Source organism: Rhea pennata, chromosome 1, assembly GCF_028389875.1.
Source record: "Rhea pennata isolate bPtePen1 chromosome 1, bPtePen1.pri, whole genome shotgun sequence".
NCBI classification, from domain to species: domain Eukaryota; kingdom Metazoa; phylum Chordata; class Aves; order Rheiformes; family Rheidae; genus Rhea; species Rhea pennata.
In genome coordinates this window covers 50,450,347-50,473,310 of record NC_084663.1, presented here as the reverse complement: position 1 = coordinate 50,473,310, position 22,964 = coordinate 50,450,347, and the positions used below count along the sequence as shown (strand labels likewise).

Below are 22,964 nucleotides of genomic sequence, written 5' to 3'. Positions count from 1 at the left end.
GCCTGGTGCTTAACACAGTGTTCATCCAATGTTCACGTTCATCCAGTAAGAAAGTGGAAGCAAGGATATTTCTTAACGATGGGCAGCAGCATGTACCTGATTAATCGATGTATGGCTAGTGCTCAAAATGTGTGTGAAAGCATGTGTCCCAAGAGATATGACAGAAACATGAAATGTGACCATTGGAAGGAAAAGTTTGAGATTTGTTTTTCACATAAAATTACTATGAATTGTAATGTAGGGGGTCAACGGGAGATTCTAATCACAGCCATGTGCTGGCTTTCAAGAATAATACACTAATGCTCTAGTCTTAAAGGTTTTGTTGGGGGAATTAAGCACATGCTTACAGGTAAGCATGTACTTAGAGACTTTGCTGAGCTGAACTCCATGTAGGACCAGTGATTTTTCTGTAAGTATCCAGGAGCTGAGCAAAGCATCTGAACCCCTCGTTGCTTGGAAGCGAAGAGCCAGATGATGGGCGTCACCTGCCCAGGCATCCCCAGATAGTCCGCGTGTCCTGTTCAGAAACCCATCTCTAGTCTGGCTCTGCTTTCGGGAGCTCCCACGGTTAAACATTTAGGGTCAGACTGTCCCTGCCATAGGGCTCTTCAGGAGGGGGCAAAGGAGAAGCAGGAAGGAAGAGGAAACACCAGTACAGCTGATTAGATTTCCAGCAAACTTCAAAGATCTGCCAGTGGGAGAGATCTTGCAACACTGTGGAGAACGCATTTCTTCCCTGTCAGGAAACAGTTTAGGATCAGCTGTGTGCAAAGGGATCATTGAAGACTTTTCTTGTGCTTAATATAGTGAATTAATTGTTCATGACAACAGTTTGTTTAGCCTAGGTAGAAACCTCTAAAGGCTGGACCTTATATTATCAGTGTTTTAAGAGAAAGGCTAAAGCCAAGTTTTAGCCTGTGTCATATGGGTGTGCTACAAATTCAGAATACTTTCACTGTTTTCCAGGGTGTTACCCCTGAGCCACATTACTGCAAAGAAAATCAGAACTGGATTCACCAGCCAAACATAATCTGATCTAAGTAAATACGATGCAGAAATAAACTCTTTCAGGTTCATGCTCAGATAAGAATGCCTTTTTTGTTAGTATGCATAAAAGGCTATCTTCCCTCCCATATTTTGGATCATATTAATATTTCTTCCTTTACAGGCTAATCTTAAAATTATCTTTGACTAGATGTCACTGTTAAAGACTCGTCTACATGGGGGCCTGAGCAGATGTTAATTCTTTAACTATGAGTGAGAGTGACTGTCCACTCTGCAATGCAATTATCTCATTCACTTTAAATTCCCATCTGTGGTCAATTCAGATTAGCTCGCCTGAGTGTCCCCATTTAGACAAGCTCCATGACAAAAGAACTTACTGAAGCAGAGTCTCCTTGACAAGATTTTAGTAAATTACTAACTTGTTTGAGTGTTCATCAATTCAGAATACTGCTAATAAATCACTTCGAGACTTTAACCATTGTTGTTATTTTCTATTAATAGGAGAAGCATATTTGTAGCTTGACAATATTCCAGCAACAAACTCTAACGTGCTTCCAGCTTTTTAAACATCACATGCTGCTGTTTTATTGCGGTGTGTGTGTTTTACTGAGCATTTTATTGACCTCATATGTCTCCTGCAGCAGAAAAACCTTCAAATTTTCTGCCTTGTACTGCTGCTGTGTGCAGCCTGCATCCGTTCCTTAAGGATTTGCACACGAGTCCTACAGGTTTTACCTGAAAAAAACTCTGTAGAGCAGAAGTAAATTGTGTCCTGCTAATCAGGAGTTTGGCCCTAATAGACATAGAGCAATCTTAACACTCGCTGTCACAAACGGGAGTTAAAGGTACTTAGGGTTTTTACTTTGGGGGCCTTAATTTTGGATTATATAACTTCTGCTCATCTTTTAGGCCTAAGTAAGTTTGACTTCAAGTTTATTTACTACCTCTTCAGTATCCTTAACTGAAGCTGCATCTCTAGTGCCCTGAGCTCCAAGGATCACTTGGGCATGGGAGGTTTGAGTTCAGTCACTTGCACTCCACAAATGAACTGTGCAGATATGAAAGAATAGCCTCAAAATAGACTTAGACTTAGATTTCAGACCTTTAGAGGGCTACAAACTGTTTTGTCAATGGTTCTGTGCCACTGGCATCTGAACAAGGAGAAAATCAGAGCCCAAACCAGCCACAAGAAAAGCGAGGTCCTGCTAATGGCTGCTGGTGGCTAATGGCTGACATTAGCCATGCACAGGACACATAAGGATACAGCAAAGATGGTATGTTTTCAGATAACAACTCTATACTTTGTAGAAGTGCATTTTGTAGAGAGAAACCTCTTTTACAGCATCTTCCTGATCATTCTGTCTTTGGGAAAATGCTCCCTGTTGGGTCTTGTACAAAAGCACTGCATGCAAAGGAGCTTCCTAATCAGATGGGGCTGGTGGTGAGGGGGGGTCATAGCTAGAGACATAACCATGCTTTGCAATATCTCAGTGAATTTAGCTAAATGTGGGGCCCCTATTTCCTAAGCAAAAGGACAAGAAAGATGATTTCTAATGGAATAGTTAATGGGATGATGTAAGCAGACTAAGGCTAGAGTCAAGGAAATGATGTAGGAACCTAGAAAAGGAGGGCTGTGACACCTGGTGAGTAAGTGCAGGGTCCCTGGAGTGGGATCATGAGAGCTGGGTGGGATGGGTGCCCGTTAGCCGGCACGGCACGGCATTCGGTGCCTGTGACTGCTCTGCGGGCACGGCAGCGGGAAGAGGCTCCGGGTCATGGCTTCACCTGAGAGGACACAAGACAAGGGCAGTTCTGGGCACATGCAGAGGTGAAGCTTTAGTATCTGGAGAATATTGCCATAAAAGGTGCCTTGCCTTTAGAGTCTGGGCACCACCAGGGCTGAGTGTCAGGCATGGTATTTTCTGGGCACAGACACCTGCCTTCGTCTTAGGTTTTCTGTACATGGAGCAGCAAAGGTGATGCTGCCAGCAAGCACTTTGGGCCAGGCTGTGACAAGTCTCTCTGTCCCCCCAGCAGTCCTGGAGCACTGGCGTGTCCCTTTGCTGTGCTTGCCAGGTACTCAGCATCTCTGAAGGACCAGGGCACGCATGAAATGCTTCCTTTACCCCCTTCTCCCCGCCGTGTAAAGTGATCCTCCACACAATTACCCTTTTGCAACTAGATGACAAAAAGGTCTTGCCGTCTCCTTTTCTCTCTGCCTTTCCTACTGTTATGGCACTTGGAATATGGCCCTCCGCTTGGTCAGCTACTGAAGTGCTGCCACGTCTGGCACGGAGAATGGCCAATGCTTAATAACACGTTTTGACAGTCCCCTGTTTAGAACAGCAAGTTTCTAACTATTGCAGATTGGAAATGCTGTATCAGCCTCCAACTACGGCTAAAACAAATTATTCCTAAGAGGGAGCTTGCCCAGTCTATGAAAGGGGATATATTGTAGGCCGCCTACAATAGGAGGGAATAGGTTCCACAACTCCAGGAGATCCTTTTCAAACTCATGTCCTTATGTAGGAAGTGAAGAGCACTGTACCCAGATGAAACAAGAGGAATTTGGGTAGGCAGAATTTAATTCCCTGAATTGGCATCTGGCCTTGTTAGCAGGACTATTGCTTCCGCTGAGAAAAGTGCCACGGGGTTTTAGTGGTGAAGCCAGAGCCTCTCTTCCAGCACTGCACCCCACTGCTTCATTTCACTGTTCCTTTTTGGCATGAAGGAAAGACTGGCATGCTTATTCAGCCCTGTCTGCTGGCTGTAAGGTAGGGCTGCCATATTGCTCTGGATACAAACGTATACATGGGAAGCATGGTAAATCTGATGCACCTCAGAAGTTTTGGAACAAAACTTCATGCTCTGTAGACTTAATCTGCGCATGCACAGTGGATGTATTTGCATGAGATTTCCTGCCTATTGAGATCTAAAATGCTAGACAAATGGAAAAGCCTCAAATTCTACCTGGGCCACATTTCCAGGAAGAAAAGGTATTAATGTCCAAAACAAAATTACCATAGATGTATGGCATGGCTTGAAATCTATAGCAGTAGGCTGAAAGGTGAGGAGTGCTGATTCTCATGGCCTCTTTGACTGTGCATATTTGCATGTAAGTCAGACAGGTGTTTATTTTCCCCAAATTAAGTGTAGCACATGGTAAATGAATGGTTTCCACTCTAGCAGTAAGCAGCCAGATGCATAGACACAAAGCCTTTTCATTGTAGACAAGAACGGTTGCAAAATGTTCTTCAAAATGAATTACTCTTTGGCTGAAAGAAATCCCCCTGATGCTGCAGGACTCCTGCAGGTGCTCTTGCCAAAACGCTAGCCTGCTGCCTCGCAGGCTTTTGCAGTGGCGTGCCCTGCTCAGAAGCTATTAAAGGGGTTATTCTGCGGCTCTGGGGAGTGAGCCAGCTTTTCTCACAGCACTGTCTACCGAACAAGCAAGTCCAATTCTCTGCCTGGCTCTTTGGATGTAGCTCCAGGTTTTTCTCGTTATTCCTATACAAAGCAGGTACTGCTGGCAGGCCACGGCTGAGCCCATAAATCTTTGTGGGGATGGGGAAGGGAGGGGAATTGCTGGAGGGAAGAGCATTTAAATATCGTCTTTCTTGCTGATAGGCCACAGGACTTCTTCACATTGTCAGCTGAAATGTGCTGGTTCATTTTCCTACGCAGGATAGTATAGCCTTGAAAACAGTGGTTTTAAAGAAGAGATTTTGAAGATGAGAACATTGTAAAGATTTTTATCTTTAACAGTGAATATCCAATGGCATTACTCATCTGAAGGGTTTTGTGAACCAACAAACTGAGTATTTCTGTCTGTGCTTGATGAGAGAAAATATTGATTAGGCAAAATAAAGCTGTTGTGGGAATAAACTTCCAGTTTTTGGAACAGCACTGTTAGTCTGAGGTAAAGAAATCCAAATGCTTTGAGCTATCTGCACTGGAGAGAGATTTTTGTGATAAGAATATTACTTCTGCAATCATCATCTGAATGAAAACAGGCATGACCTAGCAGTGCTTCATTTTCATCCAATGAAATTGTGCAGCGTGCTCTTGAAAGGCAGTTGAGAAGATGGCTTGCATCTGATACCTTCTGGCCAGAGGTACCAGGCCTCCTGGGGAGATCCTGCGGCGCTTGCCCAGGTTTTCCTCGTGCCTCATTCAGCCGCTCACCTGCTGGCTTCTGCGTGTGAGTAACAATTTCTCCGCTACAGTTTGTTGCTTTGGTGAAGGGCAGAACATTGCCTTGAGTTTCCCAAAAGATGTAAGTTGTATTGGTATCAATTAACTTGTCAAGGCCTGCATAGAGGCCAGTTATTTGAAACAGCTGGTTTTTCTTTTTTAAATCTTTGTAAGTTTGTGTAGCTCTTGGATGGTGAGACGAGACATTATTTGCCGTATTTTATGTACTGTAAAAGCTAGCAGAAGGGCTGTAGGCACAAGCCAAATGTGCCCAAATGGTGTCCTTTGTCAAATGATATTAAGTAGCCATAACAGCCACAGCAGCACCACTTCTGCAACGTCTTAGTGATCTCAGTGGACGGCTGTTGCTCGTCTATAGCAGGTTTCTATTGCCTTGCTTGAGGGTATGGATAGGGTGCTTCACATTGCAGCCAGAAAGACAAGCTACATTTGCTCACCATGACTTTAGAGCTGTCTCTAAGTCTATGTCTGAGTCATTAAGTCTAAGTTACTCTCTGCAGTAACAGGTCAGGTTTCCCTATTTCTCTTGCTGTTTCATCTCATCCGGATGATGCTGAAGTGCACTCTGTGAATGCGCATATACAGGTCAGGTCTCTCCCCAAGGAAAAGTGGGATCCTTCCCTAAAGTCTACTTCATCTCAAAAGCAGATTAAAAAAAATAACTTAGAGGAGCTTGTAGGTGATGCCTGCCCCGAACTTCCCACACCATGCCAATTATTTACAGCATCTGCCAAAGAGCCTTTTTTTTTTTTTTTGCCAAAGGTCATGACAACTAACCTTGCCTATAGCTACTGAGGGATTTATCTCTTAATAGCTCTTCTGCTCTATCTCTGGGGTAATGCATCAAATGAACTGAGTAGCCATTTGGCAGTAAAATGTACTGGCACTGTGGTTCTAGCATCCTTCTGCATAGAGGGAGAAGTTCACTGGGTTTGATTTTGGTGAGGAACAAGACTTTTTATTAAAAATTTAAGAGCTTAGTATCTTAAAGATATATCTATCAAATGTGGTTAAAGTTAGCCAGTGGTTCAAAAGCTTTTAGAAGGGACCAACCGACAGACCCACAGATACGCACACAGTGTAATTGCATGTCATATTTCAGTGGGACACTAACCTATAAAGTACGAGCACCTTACCAAAATGAAACACTCCTCTGCAGACACTATTCTCCCATCTGGGAAGAGCCAAGGAGAGAATGTGACTGATGTTAGCCACATGGGCACAGAAAATCTATCTGTAGAATATCTCTGTCTCTGTCTTCCAGAGGATGTATGTTGGCAGGAAGTATGTGGGTTATTATCAGCACTAGGTCTAGTGGTTAGACCATGAGTATGACAGATGGGGAGGTCGGCTACTGACAGTGCCATGCAATTCCGGTTAAAGTATATAAATTTGGTGCTTGTGGTTTCCCTATGTAAAAAAGGGTCACCCCCGATGTCAGTGCAGGTAGGACTGCCAGTGCTCCCTGTATGTAACAAATATGATTTATTACTGCAGCCTGGGTCTGACCGCTTGGCACAGCAAATCTTGAAATACATTTCGTTTACGGCACTGGTTGATGTGTACGTAGTTGGTAAGATGCTGGTAAGAAGCACAGCTGATAATATCATATGTGTAATCCCACACATGTACTTTATCCCAACCTCACTCATGGTCCAAATTGCAGGCACTAAGCCAAAGTGGCCATAGTTATTGAGTTTTACCATCCTCAAGTGTACAACAAGACTTTCCTTCGTGTGTTGTTGGGTGTTAGGCTTAATTACTCTTTAATGGAAAGGAGCAGGGAACAGTCTCAGCTCCGAGGCTCTTCTGCACCCCTGAGGACTGACAGAGGGGCAGGTAGGGGCCCAGCACACAAGCCCTGTTGAAAGAGGGTGTGAGTGGGACATGTGGAGGCACCCTCCGTGAAGTGGGAGTGCCTGGATGGTGCTGAATTTCCAACAGCTAAATTTAGATTTGACTCCCTCTGCGAGTGAAAAAGAAAAAAAAAAGAAAAAAAAAGAAAAGCCTAATCAGGGTTTCATGACGATGATGAGTTTATTCCTCTTAATGCAGTTTTTTGGATGGAAGTTGAAAGCAGACATTGTGGCAGATTGACATTACAGAAAACCCCAGTGGGCACACACATGTTGCATCATTACTATTATTTTTAAACCACCCATTTCTACAAATCAGCCTAATTGCCCCCTGTGAGCTTTCCATAATGCTCAGCAAGGCAAATGATTGCTTTTAACTTTTACATCTACTTAGAAAGCAAGCTTAATTGGCTCAATAAAATTTCCCCGTTAAGCTTCTCCAAACAAGAAGAGCAAGAGCTGAAAGCAGTCGCCACTTGGGGGTAACTCCTCTGCGAGAACGCCTGGTTTTGCCGCAGTGGGAGGGAGGAAGTGGCCGCCTCGAAGAGCTGCAGTGGCACCGTAGGTGGTCGGCAGAGCACCAGGGTCCCTTGAGGTTGCTGAGCACCCGCTGCTCCAGCATCAGCCGGTGTCCACTGCGCTCCGTGGGCAGGCAGGGCTTGGGCCAGCGAGCGGGGAAGGGTGACATGAGAGCCCAGGCTACGCTCCGGGGAGAAGGGCAGGAACCAAGAATGCCGACCCAAAAACTAGCACCGTTGTATTCAGGCCAAGTTTCCTGGATAGAAGCTCATCCACGTGCGCCGGGTAGCAGATACCCGGGAACGCAGCCAGCAGGCTCTGCTATGGGTCTGCTGCGCGTTCGCTGCCTGCGTTCGTGGCCCGGGCATGGGCAGCGACACCTGCTAGGTTTTGCCGCATGTGGAAAGCTCACCCGAGCGGGACGTGAGCAGGGTTGCCGGCACGCCAGGCACCCTGCGCATGCAGCCCAACCACCACGTGCTCGCACGCAGACACACCAGTCCTCCCCGGCTATCTGCGGACCGGAAATTCTGGAAAACAATCCAGAGTCGTCAAATTGCTCCTGGATGCAATTTCTGATTTTTTCCAAATGCATAATAGCCTCTGCTTTACCCCAGGATACTTAGTGTGAGTTATCTGGGCATGCTTTTAGGGGCAGGGAAAATCCCCAAGGCAAAGCCAGCTAGCCATATCCCCAGCAGGTAGCTGCGTGCCCGGGAGCAGTGCAGACGTGGGGAGGTGTTTGTGCCGTGTACGTTGGGGGCTGCTGGCCACAGAGGGCTAACCTCGCTGCTCCACTGAGCAGGGACGTTAGCAGGGAGAGTGACAAGACAGCAGCCATGATTTTATCCCCACTCAGAGCAAGGTGACCCCCAAGCACACCTGCAGCGTGGAGGGCCTCAGCTGGGGAAACGGTCTTCTTGCAGCACCCTATTTCCAAGGAGCGGTGGAAACTGTGTGGCAGAAAAAGCACCGGTCAGCAGGCAGGGCCCCAAAATTATACACTCCTTTTTTTTTTTTTTTTTTTTTTTAACCAAGAGAATCTACAGAGATAGCTTCAACTTTGAGAAAAGAAAAGGTCTTGAGCACACCTGCAGGCAAATCCGTGGGTGAAGGTGGTGGTGGTGATGGGCACACAGCCACTGAGGGATGGCAGAGAGGTAAAAGCAGAAAGTACAGCATGAAGTACTTCACCTTACGCTGATAGCTCGGCCGAGCTTTGCTTTGCAGTTACGAGTGTCTGCCAACGAGGGAGATGAGCAGATGTGTGCACACAGCTGGACACCTCGTGGCTGGGAGGTGGGAGGAGAAGGCTCCTGGCCCCTGCTTTGCCATGGCCACCCCCCAGCTTGCGGCAGGGGGTGTGTAGCCTCGACTGGGTGCAGGCTTGAGGACTCGAGGGAAATATTTTGGGGGACAAATGTATTGGCAGAGCTCCACCATGGGCTTTACTGCCTGCATTTTCAAAGTATTGTACAAGTACTAAATAAACCAGATAGATTTCAATAACAGGGAAATTCAACAGCCTAATAACACAGGCCATTTAGCGATATTTATTTAGCGCCCGCATACCAACAAACACTGCAGGCTCCTAATGCAAGCCTTAACATTTCTGTAAAACGCTCACCTAGACGTCGCATTCCCTCTTATAAGCTGATGCATATCTCTCATTTTTTAGTTCACCTTGTCTTTGCAGAAAACAGCAAACCTTGCATTCTTTCTCTTTTATTAGAGTTTTTTTCCGTGTCTCTGTAAAATACATGAAAAGGAATAAAAACACTTGCAAAAGTCAGATAAAGCCGTACTGAGTTTAGCAAATGCCCAGGAAGCCAAATAGCTGAGTCCCTGTTGCAGATAGCTCACAGTTACAGAGGGCCTACAGGTGCGCTTCCACGGCTGTGGGTGCGACGACACAGGGCAGAGTCTGTCACTCCCTTTAGTCTGGTGCTCCTTTGGAAAGAAGCCGTGGACCGCTTCCCGCAGTGTTTCCATTTTGGCTTTCATTTGCAAACAAACAGAAGTGTGGCTATGCTTTTCACACTTGCTTATTACTTTTGTTTCTGACATTTTGCCCGTTTGCTGCCTTGTTTCCGTGTGTGTGTGCTTATCCATTTACCCACGCGTTTATTCAGTCTTTCGATAGTTGCTGTCATTTTGCGAACCATCTTTGATGCCTTCCGCAGCCCTGGCTGGTGGAAGCTCGGCAGTCTGGGATGCACCTACGACTCACCCAGAAAGCTCTGCTAGTGGCAAATCTTTCATTGGTTTTGTTGACTTCCTCAGGCAACGTTGACCTCGGAGCTTATTTTGTCGTGTTCTCAGCCTCGTTCATTAGCATTTTCCTTCCCACTGTGGAAATATATATAAAGCTGTCCTTTCATTGCCTTTCGAGTGTAAACATACTAGGGCGCTTCTTGCAAAGGGACTTCTATGTATTTATAAATCGAGGTCACTATAGTGCAAGCAATTACTTGAGTGCACCACATTCATGGACGTTGTTTTATTTATATTCTGGGCTACATTTTTGTGTCTGGGGAGTGACGAGTAGCTAAGGCTTCTTGTGCCATGAAGACCAAAAAAAAAAAAAAAAAAAAAAAAAGTGAAGTAATCAACAGATCAAGAGCTGCTTGTGGCTGCACACAAGGAAAAGGAAATGCTGTGAAAATTTATGGGAGGGCGTCCATGTTATGACGTGCCCAAAACACAGACAGCTGGAGCAGCCTGGCTGAAAACCAGAGTGTTTTTACTCCACAGGGTGCACAGGGGTGCTACGGAGGGGGAGGTAGTGCTTGGTCTTCTCCCGCTCTCTGCGGCCGGTCTCGACCACCTCCCGTCACTGCCGCGAGGCAGAAGGGCAGCGGCAAGCGGTGTCCGTCCCCGGGGTGCCTGGCTCAGGTGCACCGGGTGCCTCTCTCCACGGGGCAGAGCCAGTCCATGGGGGCAGCAGCCGTGTTCCCGGAGGGTTTTTTGTGTGCGTATACTAAAACTGTTATGTTTCTTGGACATCTTTTGTGGGGACAAAATTCTCTCCGGCACCACTGCAGGGTATTTGGCTATGTAGATAGACTTTTCCTGAGAAGAAAATCCTTGTGGAAGTTTTAAATCACTCCTGTATTGACATTGATTCATACGAACATCTCATTTGTAGGAGATGGGAACCAACAGAATAAAATTCCGCGTGGTGTGGAAGGAACGTGTCTCTTGCAGGGTAAAAGGAAACATCGATGTGGAAGAGAAAAGTACGCAAGATTACCTGATTTCCACCGAAATGCCGCAGGTGCAACAGGGAAGGGAGACCAGGACTGAGAACAGAGCTGGCAGGGCTGGGAGTGCAGATATGCTTTTGATAGGATACATTTTGGCCTGTCTAGCATGGGAGTGTTGGGGGGTTTTAATTTATTGCTTTCTAGTTCTACAAAACACAAGTGTGTACTAATGCATTCACAGAAGAGCTGCTAGTGTAAAGATCCAGTCCTCTCAGCTTCTTCTGCCTGCTTACTACCAGGGGAAGCCAGGTCATCTTCCTAACATTATAATGCTGATTTTTGACATAGTGTCTGTATGGTGTGTACACAGAGACAGATGCTGTATGATGGTTTCCGGTGAGGCTCGCTGGATGCAAGTCTTAAGGATGATCAGGAAGGATGTGCTCTTCTACCTCGTTGCACTATGTATCTTCCTTGTGTAATCACTGTAGAGCTCTCTTTAGTAGGACTCTGTGGCAGGACCTTGTTTTGATGGCTCTAAGGTGCTTGTCTGAGCCTCCCATGGAGCCAGCTGAACTAGCCTGGGGAAAAGGGACAGGGACCTGGTGGCCATGCAGGAGGCGTATGGGGCTACTGGCTCCCTCGGGCACAGACCCAATGCCGGGGAGCTGCTCTGGCCACTTGGGCATCTGTCAGCAGTGCGAGGAAGGTTGCAAAAGCCATATTGTCAGATACACAAGATAGGCAAGATAAACATGTATATAGGCTGTAAGTGCTTCTCAAATCCTGCCTCAGTGCTTCTTCTGTGCAGTCAAACAGTATTTTGGTTCAGAAGCTGCCCGTTACTGTGCTCGGGGGCTGCAGCAGAAGGTATGAAACACAGTCAGAGTTGCTGTGCAAAACCATGGTTCGTTCATGGCAGGATGAGGTAGCCCAGGGCCTGTCCTATCAATAGGAGAATTGCATGGTCTGGTCCTAGGAGAGATAAAAGTACTAAAGCTGACATTCGAGCGTCTGTATACGGGGGGTTATGGGTCCTGGGTGGGACAGAGGTGCAGAGCTGTAACAGCTGCTTCATGTATAAGGACAGTGTGACCCAGCTGCTGTGTTAGGGTTATTCCTGAGTTGGGATTGGATAAATCATCAGGGTTAACAGGGAAATCTTGCTGAGAAACATGTTTCTTGATCTTGTTAAGCAGCCTCTGGAGGTTCCAGCTCAACCAACTGGGACAGTGCAGAGAACTGCTATTTGGACAGTGCCTTACATGTTGCTATGGCTGGTTTGTAGTTTATGAAAATAGATCTACCGGTATTTGGAGGGGTGTTGACTGTACTGGCAACACTGGGACCAGACTCCTTCTGTAACTCTGCACTACTTCAGTTTGCAAAGGGGCTCCGATGCTGGGGCTGCCGACCCACCAAGTTGAGTTCAGGACGGCTGCGCATCGCTGAAGGGCAGCCACAACGAGCTGCGGAGAGGCTGGTCTTTGCAGTCCACTGGGAATTACAGGCAGGGATCCTGTTTAGCATCGCTGTTTTCAAGTAGCCATAAAAAGAAATGTTTGCAACATTTTAGGACTTGAGCTGGAATACTGGCTCCATTGAAACCAGTAGCATAACTCCCCCTCAGTTCCACACAGCCAAGATTTAACTCTCCAAGTGCAAAGGCGCTCAAAATTATTGATTTGCCCACCACAGCTGTCTTTGCTAGTTATAAACATCAGTCACATGCATGGGATGTGTATGCATGGATAAATAAGACTAACTGAAAACGATGAGAAGAAAGGCTGTAACTGCATCTAGTATTAGTTGTTCCCATTTATTTATTTATTTCACCACTCTGACCTGAATCAGGAAGAACAAAGACTTCTCTGAGAAGTGATTTATGTAATCACAAGGAATCCAAAGTGCTAGTTTTTTACTGCAAATTCTCAACCCTGCATTTTCCATCATCTCCGCTAAAATGAAATGAATGTCTCAAATTTGGATGTTTTCCAGGGAATTTTCTTTTCATATCTGAAAGCATCTTGTGTTCACAAAGCCACTAATAAGTAAATGTGATCAGAATTGCATTGATTTAAATTTGGGTAAATAAGAAGCCTTGGGGAGATGTGGAGGACCTGATGTTTGGATTCTTGGGGGTTTCTGTTCGTATCTGCTTGGTATTTTTGATTTTAGGAAAGTAGAAAAGACTGTCTATGTTCCTGGAAAAGAGGAAAAAAGACCTTTCGAAATGCGTTGCTCTCCGTTCGTATCCTCACCAGACTCAGCACATCTACACAAGGGGCTCACTGCCGCCTGCCTTGTCCTCTGAGCACCGTTTCCAGCTTACCTCCTCCCTTTCGCACGGCTTTTGGGGCAAAGCAGCCAAGCGCTCGCGTATCTCCGGGCTCTGCCGCTGGCACCGCAGCAGTGCCTTGGCGCGGGCAGCCTGGGGATGGCTCGCAGGAGCTGTTGAGCTTGCGCCCGCCGCTGCGCCCTTACGTGCGTGCTAAAGGCACCGTGCCGGGCACCGGGATGTCCAAGCCCTGCTGCCGGCGGCCCGCTGATCGCTGCCGCGCTTGGCGGGCTGACAAGGGCGCACAAAAGCGCGCTGCCACCGCTCAGCTCAGCAATGTGAAAAGCTCTAAATCTCCTTCCAGGCCTTCACAAAACTTCCTCTGGCTGGGACTTGGCAGCTCTGGAGAACAGCCAGGTCCCGGCCAGGAGCTCTGCCAGCAGCCGCGGGCCGGGAGAGACGGCAGCCGGCAGGCAACGCCGGCAGTCGGGCGAGCGGGTGCACCCAGAGCCAGGGGTGTTAATCCCGGTAAAATTACAGGAAAGCCTCTGGGTCCCCTGGAGCCCCCCGGCTCCTCTCCGCAACGTGCCCCACTCGGCACCACGGGCGTGGGAACTCAGTTATAATATTACAAATGCATCAAGCGTTTAGAAACTATTCAGTGAAGAACCATCTAACTATTTAAAAAGTGTGGACCGTAAATTAAATGTACCAGTGACTAATGTGTGTGTCATAGAAATGTCATTTTTTTGCGGATGGTGGATAAATGACTTATATGCTGTTCGTGGTTTCATGCTGTAGGCACCTAGGCCAATAAGTTTTAAATAAACCTCTTAAAGAAAATTAGTTATTTTTATCTAGTGCTCTCAATTTTCAGTTTGAGCCAATATTTACCTATTCCATCCAGCTGAAGTTAAAATAAAGGCTGGCTGATAAGTATTTATTTAAACTTAGGAAGCCCCACCTTTTCTTTCTTTCTTATCTAGGCTTTCTCGACTATCGGCTTGCCGTCGCTAATTGCCACACCTAATCACTTTTCCACGAGAAAGCAGCCTGGGACTGATATGCGCCAAATATTTAGAAATCTGAGCTTTATTTGTTAAAAAGAAATGCCCCCACTTTGTCGGGGGGAAGAGGGAAAGAAGCAGGTTGCTAAACGTTTAGCTGCCGCGTTATTGCTGGCGGAAGGAGCCCCAGCCGCTCTCGCAGCGGCTGCTCACGGTGGCAAGGCGCGATGGGTGGCAGCGAAGCCATGAGTTAACGGCGAAATTTCCGCGGGCATCGGTAGGGCTTCATGCACCCAGCGCTGCCACCGACACCCTTATTTCCACTTTTTTTTTTTTTTTTTTTTTTTCATGTTTGCTTCCCCGGTGTCTCCCCGCGCAGGTGATATACCGAGCTCTGGCGCCGCCCTACGCGGCCGAGGATCCCTACAGCGCCGAGGCCCAGGAGCAGCTGAAGATCACCAACCTGCGCGTGCGGCTGCTGAAGCGGCAGGGCTGCCCCTGCCACGCCGAGGGCCTGGCGGCGAAGCCCCCGCAGCTCCTGCACTTCGCCGTCTACGACTTCATCGTGAAAGGCAGCTGCTTCTGCAACGGCCACGCGGACCACTGCGTGCCCGTCGCTGGCTTCAGACCCGTCAAGGCAGCCGGCGTCTTCCACGTGGTAGGTAGAAGCTCAACAGCGTCGGCGCTGCAAGGGGCTTGAGACTTGAAACAGAAAACTGTGTGGTTTCTTGATCCAAGTATGCAATGTTTGTCATGTGATGCCTTAAATTCAAAGCAAAGTAAGCGAAAGCAATCTTTAAGCAGGAGGTAGTCCCCAGCTGGAGTTGAGGAGCCATGCTTCTCTTGCATCTTGGTTTAAAATGCAGTAGAGTCCACCAGGACCCCCTTCCTTCAAGGCTGCAGAAATAGCTACTCCGTAGTTTAGTTAAACTCATTTATTCAAGTGGTTCCTTAAAGAAAATTAAAATCACTGATTCCCTTCTTTCCTCAAACCCTAACCAGCAATAGCAAAATATCTAGAAGATGATAAATACAAGGCATTTTGTTGACAGAGAGGGAGATACTTTCCTGAAGGCCATAGGGATTTTGTGATTGCCATTGCTTCTGGGGGCTCCTCGAGTACTGCGCTGGATCCTGAGCTGAGAGGCAGGAGAGCTGGCTCTCAGCAGGGCTCTCTGTTCTGGTTTGCCTTACACATCTCTGGATAAAAACCCTGGGCTCTGATTGCAAGGGAGCTCTCATCACAAGAGCTGCGAGTTCAAATCCTTTGGGACCGACAGAGACCCCAAATCCAGGTCTCCCACGTCCTGAAGATGTGCCCTATAGCCACTAACATATTGGAGATAAGACAGGCATGGCAGCAGATTAAGTGTTTGCCACCACACTGGTCGGCACTGCCAGGTTCGGTACCAGCATTGTGGCCTGGCTGGCTGTGTAGGACATGCCTGGCGTAGCAGGTTGTGGTGGTGCCCCAGCCGGGTGCAGATACCTCCTTGCCCAGGTGCCGAGCCACGAGGAGCAGCGGCATGCCCGCACCTGGGGACGTGGCCGTCCCATGCAGGCAGGGCTGTCTGCTCTCACCACCAGCTGGGCAGCACTGCTGAGTAGCTTTTGGAAATGATGTTTTCAAACCTATGCACTTAGGTACTCCACTCAGAGCAGGGTCTAAACCTTGCTTGTAGGTAGTTGGAGTTTGATCTAATACTAGCTGAAAACCAGCAGAAAATTGCTGTAGTCTCTGGGCTGGGCCCTCTTCAGGTTGGCCTCTCTGCCCGTCTTGGCTGGCTCTGAAAGTATTAGCTTTCTTGGCATAAGAGAGGTAGGGAAGGTCAGGGCAGTTAAACATATTGCATTGAATAAGGTTAAAAAGGGGAAGATCATAAAAACGTAAGCCAATTACTAGAGGTAAGAAGTCTGGCATCTATCCAGCTCTTCAGGGAACTCTCATGTGAGTTAAATTATGGTCTTAAACATGAAGCAGACAGCATGTTTCTCTTCTAATAGAGCTAGTCTTGCAACATCTTGAAAATATACAAATTTGAAGCATGCAGAGCTATGATTGATAAGCCTGTTTCAAGTAGCACTAGTCTGGTTTTCACAGATGTTCCCTCAGCAAAAGTCTTTGAAAGGAGCTGTTTACTTGGGATTATTTCAGTGTGATACAATTGCATGGCAGTGTGCCCCAGAGCACCCCTGAGAGTTACAGCAGAGCCTGCAGCCAAATATACTTCTGGGACGACCGTAGACCGTAAAAATAATAGTGCATAGGTAACAGGGAATGGTGTGGGAAGGAACCAAAGCCCAAGATTATACTGAAAAAACAAAGCAAGAAATAGCAGCAAGCCCCTGCTCTAGCCCCTAGGGGACTGAGGAATTAAACTCTAGTTATAAATATTTATGTGGCAAGAGGCCCAAAGGTGAAGTTTCTGCAGCGAAATTAACTCATCTTACCCTCTCTTAGAGCTTTCTCTGTGTGTCCCATAAGAGATCAGCCAGCATAAAGGTCACATAGCCCCACGGTTTGCGGCAGGACCCTGCTGTAGGGTCAGGAAAGTGGTGTTTCCTCTTCCATTATCACATCTTTTTTTCATTTCCCGGATGGTATCAAAACAAAGATGTGTTCAAAAGAGCAGGAAGGGGGCAGAAGATGGTGAGAACTGGGGCTGCTTAGGTAGGAGACGTCAAAGAAATTTCTGAGAAGAAAGGAACATTTCAGAGAGGGAGCGTTTCTGTAAGTTTCACCTGAAAAAGTCATTTACTTAAAAGATAATTCTGAAGAATTATGGTCAATCATTCTGGTTTGATATGGGGACTTCAGTCTTCAGTGTTAATTTTAATGTACCTATATCCATGTGGGCTTACAGCAGAAACCTCATTGCAAAATTGAGGACAGCAAAAGCTGGGAAATGCATTTACATTTCCCAATATTGTTATAAAATTTGACAGCGTTTTTGTGCTTGTTTTGACCAGAGTATTCCTGAAGGATACTACCAAAGTTAGGGAGTTAACATCATGTTTCAAAATAGTTTCTGAATCTTCCCAAAAACACTTTTTCCAAAAAAAGTTTGTGCAGGTTTCCTTAAACCCCTACTTAGTCTCAGCCCAGAGGCAAAATCCTAACTACTGGCTTGTTTTCAGCTCCTGCCTGGCCAGTGAAAGAACCAGATGTGATATATTTCTTTGGTTGGTCTGGGGAGAAAGCAAGGGTGTCCTGGTAGCCCTGGGAGCAGCTGTCAGGTCTCAGACAGCCCTCACAGAGCAAGCTGAAGTATCTCAGTCATTTCACTCAGAGATGGTTCGGCAAAGCTAAGTGCGGATGGGTGGAAGCTGGTGGCTGCCACCTGGACGGGGATTTGGTATAGGAGGAATGAACCACGGGACCAGCAGGCCCTGGTCAGCTCAAGACATCAGCTGCTGCTGCTGCAAAGGTTCCTTCCATGATATGAGCTTTTCTTGATGGTATGGTCCTCATGCACTGGGAACCTGACTCTTTTGGAGAAAAATGTTGTTAGGCTCAGCAGCAAAAAGCAACAGCCAGGAACCTGATAAGAGGCTTCTTCCTACACCCTCTCTGTTGTCTAGCTGCAAAACTCCTTGTGCTCCTCCCTGCTGTGCAGTTTCCTTGGTTGGGCACCGTTTGGTTCACGGGGGTCTCCCCACCGATCGTTTCATAGCCTGACTTCTCTGACAGCCAAGGGGCTCGCGGCAGCTTTCGTTCTGCATTTGTGTGTTTCTGCGTGAAAGTGGATGGCAACGCCAGAGGAAGTCTTAAGGCTCTTAATGAGATATACAGTTTCAGCTTCTGGAGTGGGGGAAGGTAGGAAGAAGGGCTTAGGTGGAGATATTTATAGGTCGACTAGTTCTAAATAAACGAGAAAGGAATTTATATATGACAGTTCTGGGTTCACGGGAGAAATGCAGTGTCAACATCTAGGTGATTCATAAACATATTAGTTGGACTCTTGCACTAGGGAGGTTTCCCTCTTCATGAGCTGCAGAGGAAGTCCACAGAGAGGACGTGGCTACCTTCCAGTGATGGCCACGGTGCTACGTGTGGGTAGAGTAAAACTGACTGTGCCCGGTTAAATATTTGTGTGCAAAAGAGAGCTGTCAGGGCGATATAGTTACTCTTCCTTCTCTTCCCCCCTCCTTTCAAACCACTTAGTCAAAGGGTCACTACCCAAGGCATGCCCAGAAGAAAAAGTGTGCATGGACAAATGAACCTCACACCGGACCATGCAGAGCAGTCAAATCAGTTTGCGAGCTGGGTTAAATGGCAAAGCATGAGTGCGAGTAGAGAAATGGATTCGCAAACACAGGAGATCCCTCCGGATCCTCAGGGGCCACGAGAAGATGTTTTTTGGGGGCTGATCCCTAGCGCATGGGGTTCTTACCCCTCGCTGGTACCTCTGTGCTGGTACCTCAGCACTGCAGCATGTGCCCAGCTAAAGCACCCTTGCTGCTGTTTCGCACATCTCTTACCTGCCTTGCACAGGGAGCAGGAACAAATTATGGCCTGGTTTTGTTCTTTCTCTTGTTCTCTTTTTCCTCAATGACAGTTTTAATAATATGATACGGTCATTTTATCTTTGCTCTCAGGAGAGGAAATAGGTAACCAGAACTTATGGAAGAAAAAGCACTTCTCTACCATTAGGCAGCGTGAGTATTCCTCCCCCTTCCCACATGGCTGATTCCGTGGCTGTTATAAATTGGTATGGTGCTACTGACATCAAAAGACCCTGAAAGTCTCCCCAGAACGACTGACAAGATGCCCGTTGTACCAGGAATGAAAAAAAATAGATACTCCCCCACCCCAGCCAAGAAACAACAAAACTCTGTATTCTTTCGCAAGAACAAGATAGGAGATGAGAATTTTCTCATGCATGAATTTGGTTGCCTGGTACTTAGGGACAGAATACCTTACTGCATAGTAACAACAGCCACTTAGCGCAGTTTCTAAAACTGATCCTGTGCTTTGAGTGCAAGATAATTTAAAAGCTATCATTAGAGACTCAGCATGAATGACATGATATTCCTTTGGACTAGTATCATGCCCATTTTCCAAGAAAGGAAAGAAAAATAGAAAAAATACAATTTTGGCAGTTCTGAGAAAGTCTATTAAAAACAATTGCTCCTCACAGCTATTTAGCCTGTCTGTTTAGACCATAAGGTCCTTGGGACAGTGACTTTCTTTTACTGTGCACTTGTGTTGGACCCTCTATACAATGAGTGAGCTCTTGTAATATGAATTAATAAATAACAGGTGACTGAATGCATTTCTTCTTCAGTGCAGCATTTCCTTCTCACTGTGCTATGTTTTGGAACTTGATAAATAGGGGAGAAAGTGTTTTCTGAGATTTGACCAAGAAAACACATGTATTTGCAATCTGAAAGGAAGCATTGGAAGGTAATAATTCAGCAACAAAAGGCTATGGAAGGAAGCATGCCCTAGCAACTGTCTTTGTATATAGAAATCAGTCGCTCATTTATCTTACCCAAGTCAACTTCTGTAACACTGTTTGCATTGTGTCCTCTAATGACTGACGTTGCGACTGGGCTGTCAAGCTCCAAAGGGAGGCAGTGTGAAAGTGAATTGCGATGTAAAGTCCCCGTGACAAAATGAAAAATGGTACGGAGAGGGTTTTCTGCTTAAATGAGTCAAGAGCCGTGTGAATGCTTACAGCGGCGAGCCGTACTGGGAGCTGTGTTTGTGTACTTAGCAATGCTCCATAATGACCCCCAAAGGATATGCCTTACAGCTAAATGCAAATTGAGGTGAATGAAAAGGGAGGGGAAAAGTGCTCTTTCCATTGCCAATATGCGCGGGTCAAATTCTACCTTCGGAAAGATGCAGAGCTGCCGGAGAAATCGCTGGGGCCGGGTGCACGTTTTCCAGCTGTGCCTTGGGCCCTCACAGCGCAGCCGTCCCTGCTCTCCGACGAGACGTGGCATCCACGGGGCACCGCCGTCTTGCACCCAGCCTCGTACAGCTCTTTCCACCGTGAATTTCTCCCCGGTGCAGGCAGTCCGTTAGTTGTTCCTCGCCTGCCACTGCTTCCCTTTTCCTTCGATGACTTCTTCTTGTGCTTTCCATCTCCTATTTTTAGTTGCCACCGTATTTCTTCCCAACGAACAGAAATACCTGTCTGCTTATGGGCTACAAGAAAGGGCTTGCAAATACTTAGTTCTTTTGTTGTTTGCACCGCATAAAAATCCTTTCTGTCATACTGGAATTATGCAGAAGAAGAAAGAGATTTTCCTTCAATAGGGTAAAGCTGGGATGGAGAGATTTTTAAAGCAGAACTGTTTTGGGAGGTAATCATTATAATGCTACTGAAAGAGAATGAATACATGAGCCGGAGGCAAGGGTTTTGAAGTACTTAGGTCCAACTTTCATTAAGTTTCTGGAAAAAAGGGAACAAGAAAAGAACGATATTAACTAAACAGTTGCACTGAGAAGTTACTGAGGAGCCGTTTCCCTCCCATCCGCTGTTTAGCCTCTCTGTTCAGCTATTAGCTTTTAGCTAACACAAGCTATTTAGCTTCTTTCTTCCCGGTTTCCCACAGGAGCCTTTCTCCCAGCAGGTCTCAGCAGCGAGCCATGTATTTAGGAAAAACACACTCACGAAACCACAGATGAAACTGGCGTCATGTAGCAGGAGCTGGGGCACGTCCCAATGCCAGGCTGGACCCACCTGGCTCGGCCTTGCCTGCGGGCCACATGTTTTCAGAGCCCGAACGGTACCTGGGGGCTTTTGCCAAGGGCAAACCCGCAGGCGAGCGTCCTCCTCTGCTCCAGGCCCCAGCTGGGGCGGCAGCTGGCTCTCCGTCTCCGATTAGTGCCCTTGCACTAGCTGTTAAATTACTGCCCATCCCCAGGGCATCTGCAGCTAGATCCTCAAGGTGTATGTGCTGCCCCTGGTTCTTCTTCCTTTGGGAGGCAAAACCTCTGCCTGGGACGAGTGCCTATGTACATCTCAGGGTTTTTAATTCCTTTATTCCTGTACGTATTTATCTGGGTGATGGCTGGGCAGTTTGCGTGGGGTGCTGAGTCTGCGCGTACCACTCCTGGGGGTGATGTAAAGGTGTCCTGGGGTGGGGAAGGGAGAATTAGAGAAAGGTTTTTCCGAGGATGGGGTCGATCTTGGCCACATCTTCTTGTTTACATCTTCTTGTAATCGCTCCTGGAAATTCAGACCGTAGCTGAAACCTCTTGGCTAAAGATGCTTTTGAGATCTCAGGAAAAAAAGAGAAAGAAAGAAGGGTGATTTGTACAATGCTATGATATACACACCCACACACAGACATCTATTTGAAACTATGGCTACAGAGTATTTGCCATTGGCTGAACCAGACAGCAAGATAGGTGTTGAGCTAGCCCTCCCTCTAGTTTATTTAACCGTGTTTGGCTATCACAGTACCTGCTGTACCTGGGCATTGCTCATGTCCCAGAGATTCCTCAGGCTGTGCTGTGAGTGATCCTTGCTCTGTTTCCCCTTACTAGGTCCACGGAAAATGCATGTGCAAGCACAACACAGCAGGATCCCACTGCCAGCACTGCGCTCCGCTCTACAATGACCAGCCTTGGCAGGCTGCAGATGGCAAAACTGGAGCCCCCAAAGAGTGCCAGTGTAAGTAGCCAGCTGGAAAAAGTGTCTCCAGAGCAGCTGCAAGGGTGAAACTCTTTCTCCTTCCACACCTTTCCAAAGGTTTTTGTTTCCAAAAGACAGCAAATGTTCAGGTGGCAAGCAGCTGTTGGTGAAATACCTCAACAAGTGGAGACATAATGTCACATTCCTGCCCATCACCTACCATGTGTTTGCCTGGTGGGGATGGCCCCGTCTGGAAAGCTGCTCTCTTGGAAGTTCTCCTGGGAGCAGGTTATCTGTTTATTTGGCCTTCCTGTGGGATCCAAGCACATCCCCTGGAGATGTGGTCTTCTGTCGCTGGCAGGCTGCAGCTCACTGTAGTGACTTGGAGATGGCAGGGGTGGGATACAGCTGTAGATACGGAGCATGTGCACCTTCTCTTCAGGCATTTTTCACTCTCATGTCAAGCCAAGAGTAGCTTGAGAGGCTGCAGGCGGGCTGAGGACTTGCTTATTTTGCTATGCTGTTAAGATTTCAACTGTTCAGCTCTGTGAGCTGTGGTCCAAACTGAAATCAGAGTTTAAAAATCCCCAGGCAGACAGTTTGCTGTCCAGCCAGCCCTCTAAGTTCACCCACCCTGCTTACGTTGTCCCCACCATGGGCAAAGCCAGCAAATACTTTTGCAGGAGGTCTGGCCTTTTGGTGATGTCCTGCCCACTCTGACCATCAGGTGTGAGCTCCTCTCATCCCCTTGGCACTGGGGCTGAGCTGACCAAGCACTTGCAGGTTGTGCTTGAATCCGAAAGAGCCCTGGGCTATGTGGAGGTGGGAGGATAACCTTCGTGGTGCTGCAGGGTGCTGCCCCGGTGTAAGGGCAGGCTGTGGGGTAGCCCAGACATCACCGAGCGTTTTGGCGGTAGCTGCAGCCAGGGCAGCGCTGAGCTCCCAAGGGTTTGCTGCATCACCCTGGGAAGGGTCGCAGGCACACTGAGCACTTTTCTGCCGTGGGTGTCTTGCTACTAGCACTTAAGCTAGCCTTGGCCTGTCTATATGGGCTTCGGTAAGGGTATTTTCCAAGGGAGTGACAGTGAATCTGCACATCCACTGGCAATGTGTGACGCATAGGGGCTGCAATGTATCTCACTAGACATTAGGAGTGCAGGCGTACAGGCTTCTTCCACTGCCCGTGCAGGGACAGGGGGCTAGCCACCCTCGAAGCCCCTTTTCCCTCCATGGGGTGCAAGGAGCAACCTGGTGGCACCCATGCTGCTGCTGCCCTGAGCAGCATG

The 22,964-nt window shown here is 47.4% G+C and overlaps 1 protein-coding gene across 3 annotated transcripts in view; it reads left to right on the top strand.

Annotated features, from left to right (window-relative positions):
* Positions 1 to 22,964, top strand: part of NTN4 (netrin 4) — a 47,837-nt gene that overhangs the window by 7,367 nt on the left and 17,506 nt on the right. For all 3 annotated transcript variants that reach the window (XM_062585571.1, XM_062585563.1, XM_062585581.1), the window contains 2 exons: positions 14,466 to 14,744; positions 21,591 to 21,717. In XM_062585571.1, the coding sequence (XP_062441555.1) occupies positions 14,466 to 14,744; positions 21,591 to 21,717 (406 nt within the window). The remainder of the gene's footprint in view (positions 1 to 14,465; positions 14,745 to 21,590; positions 21,718 to 22,964) is intronic.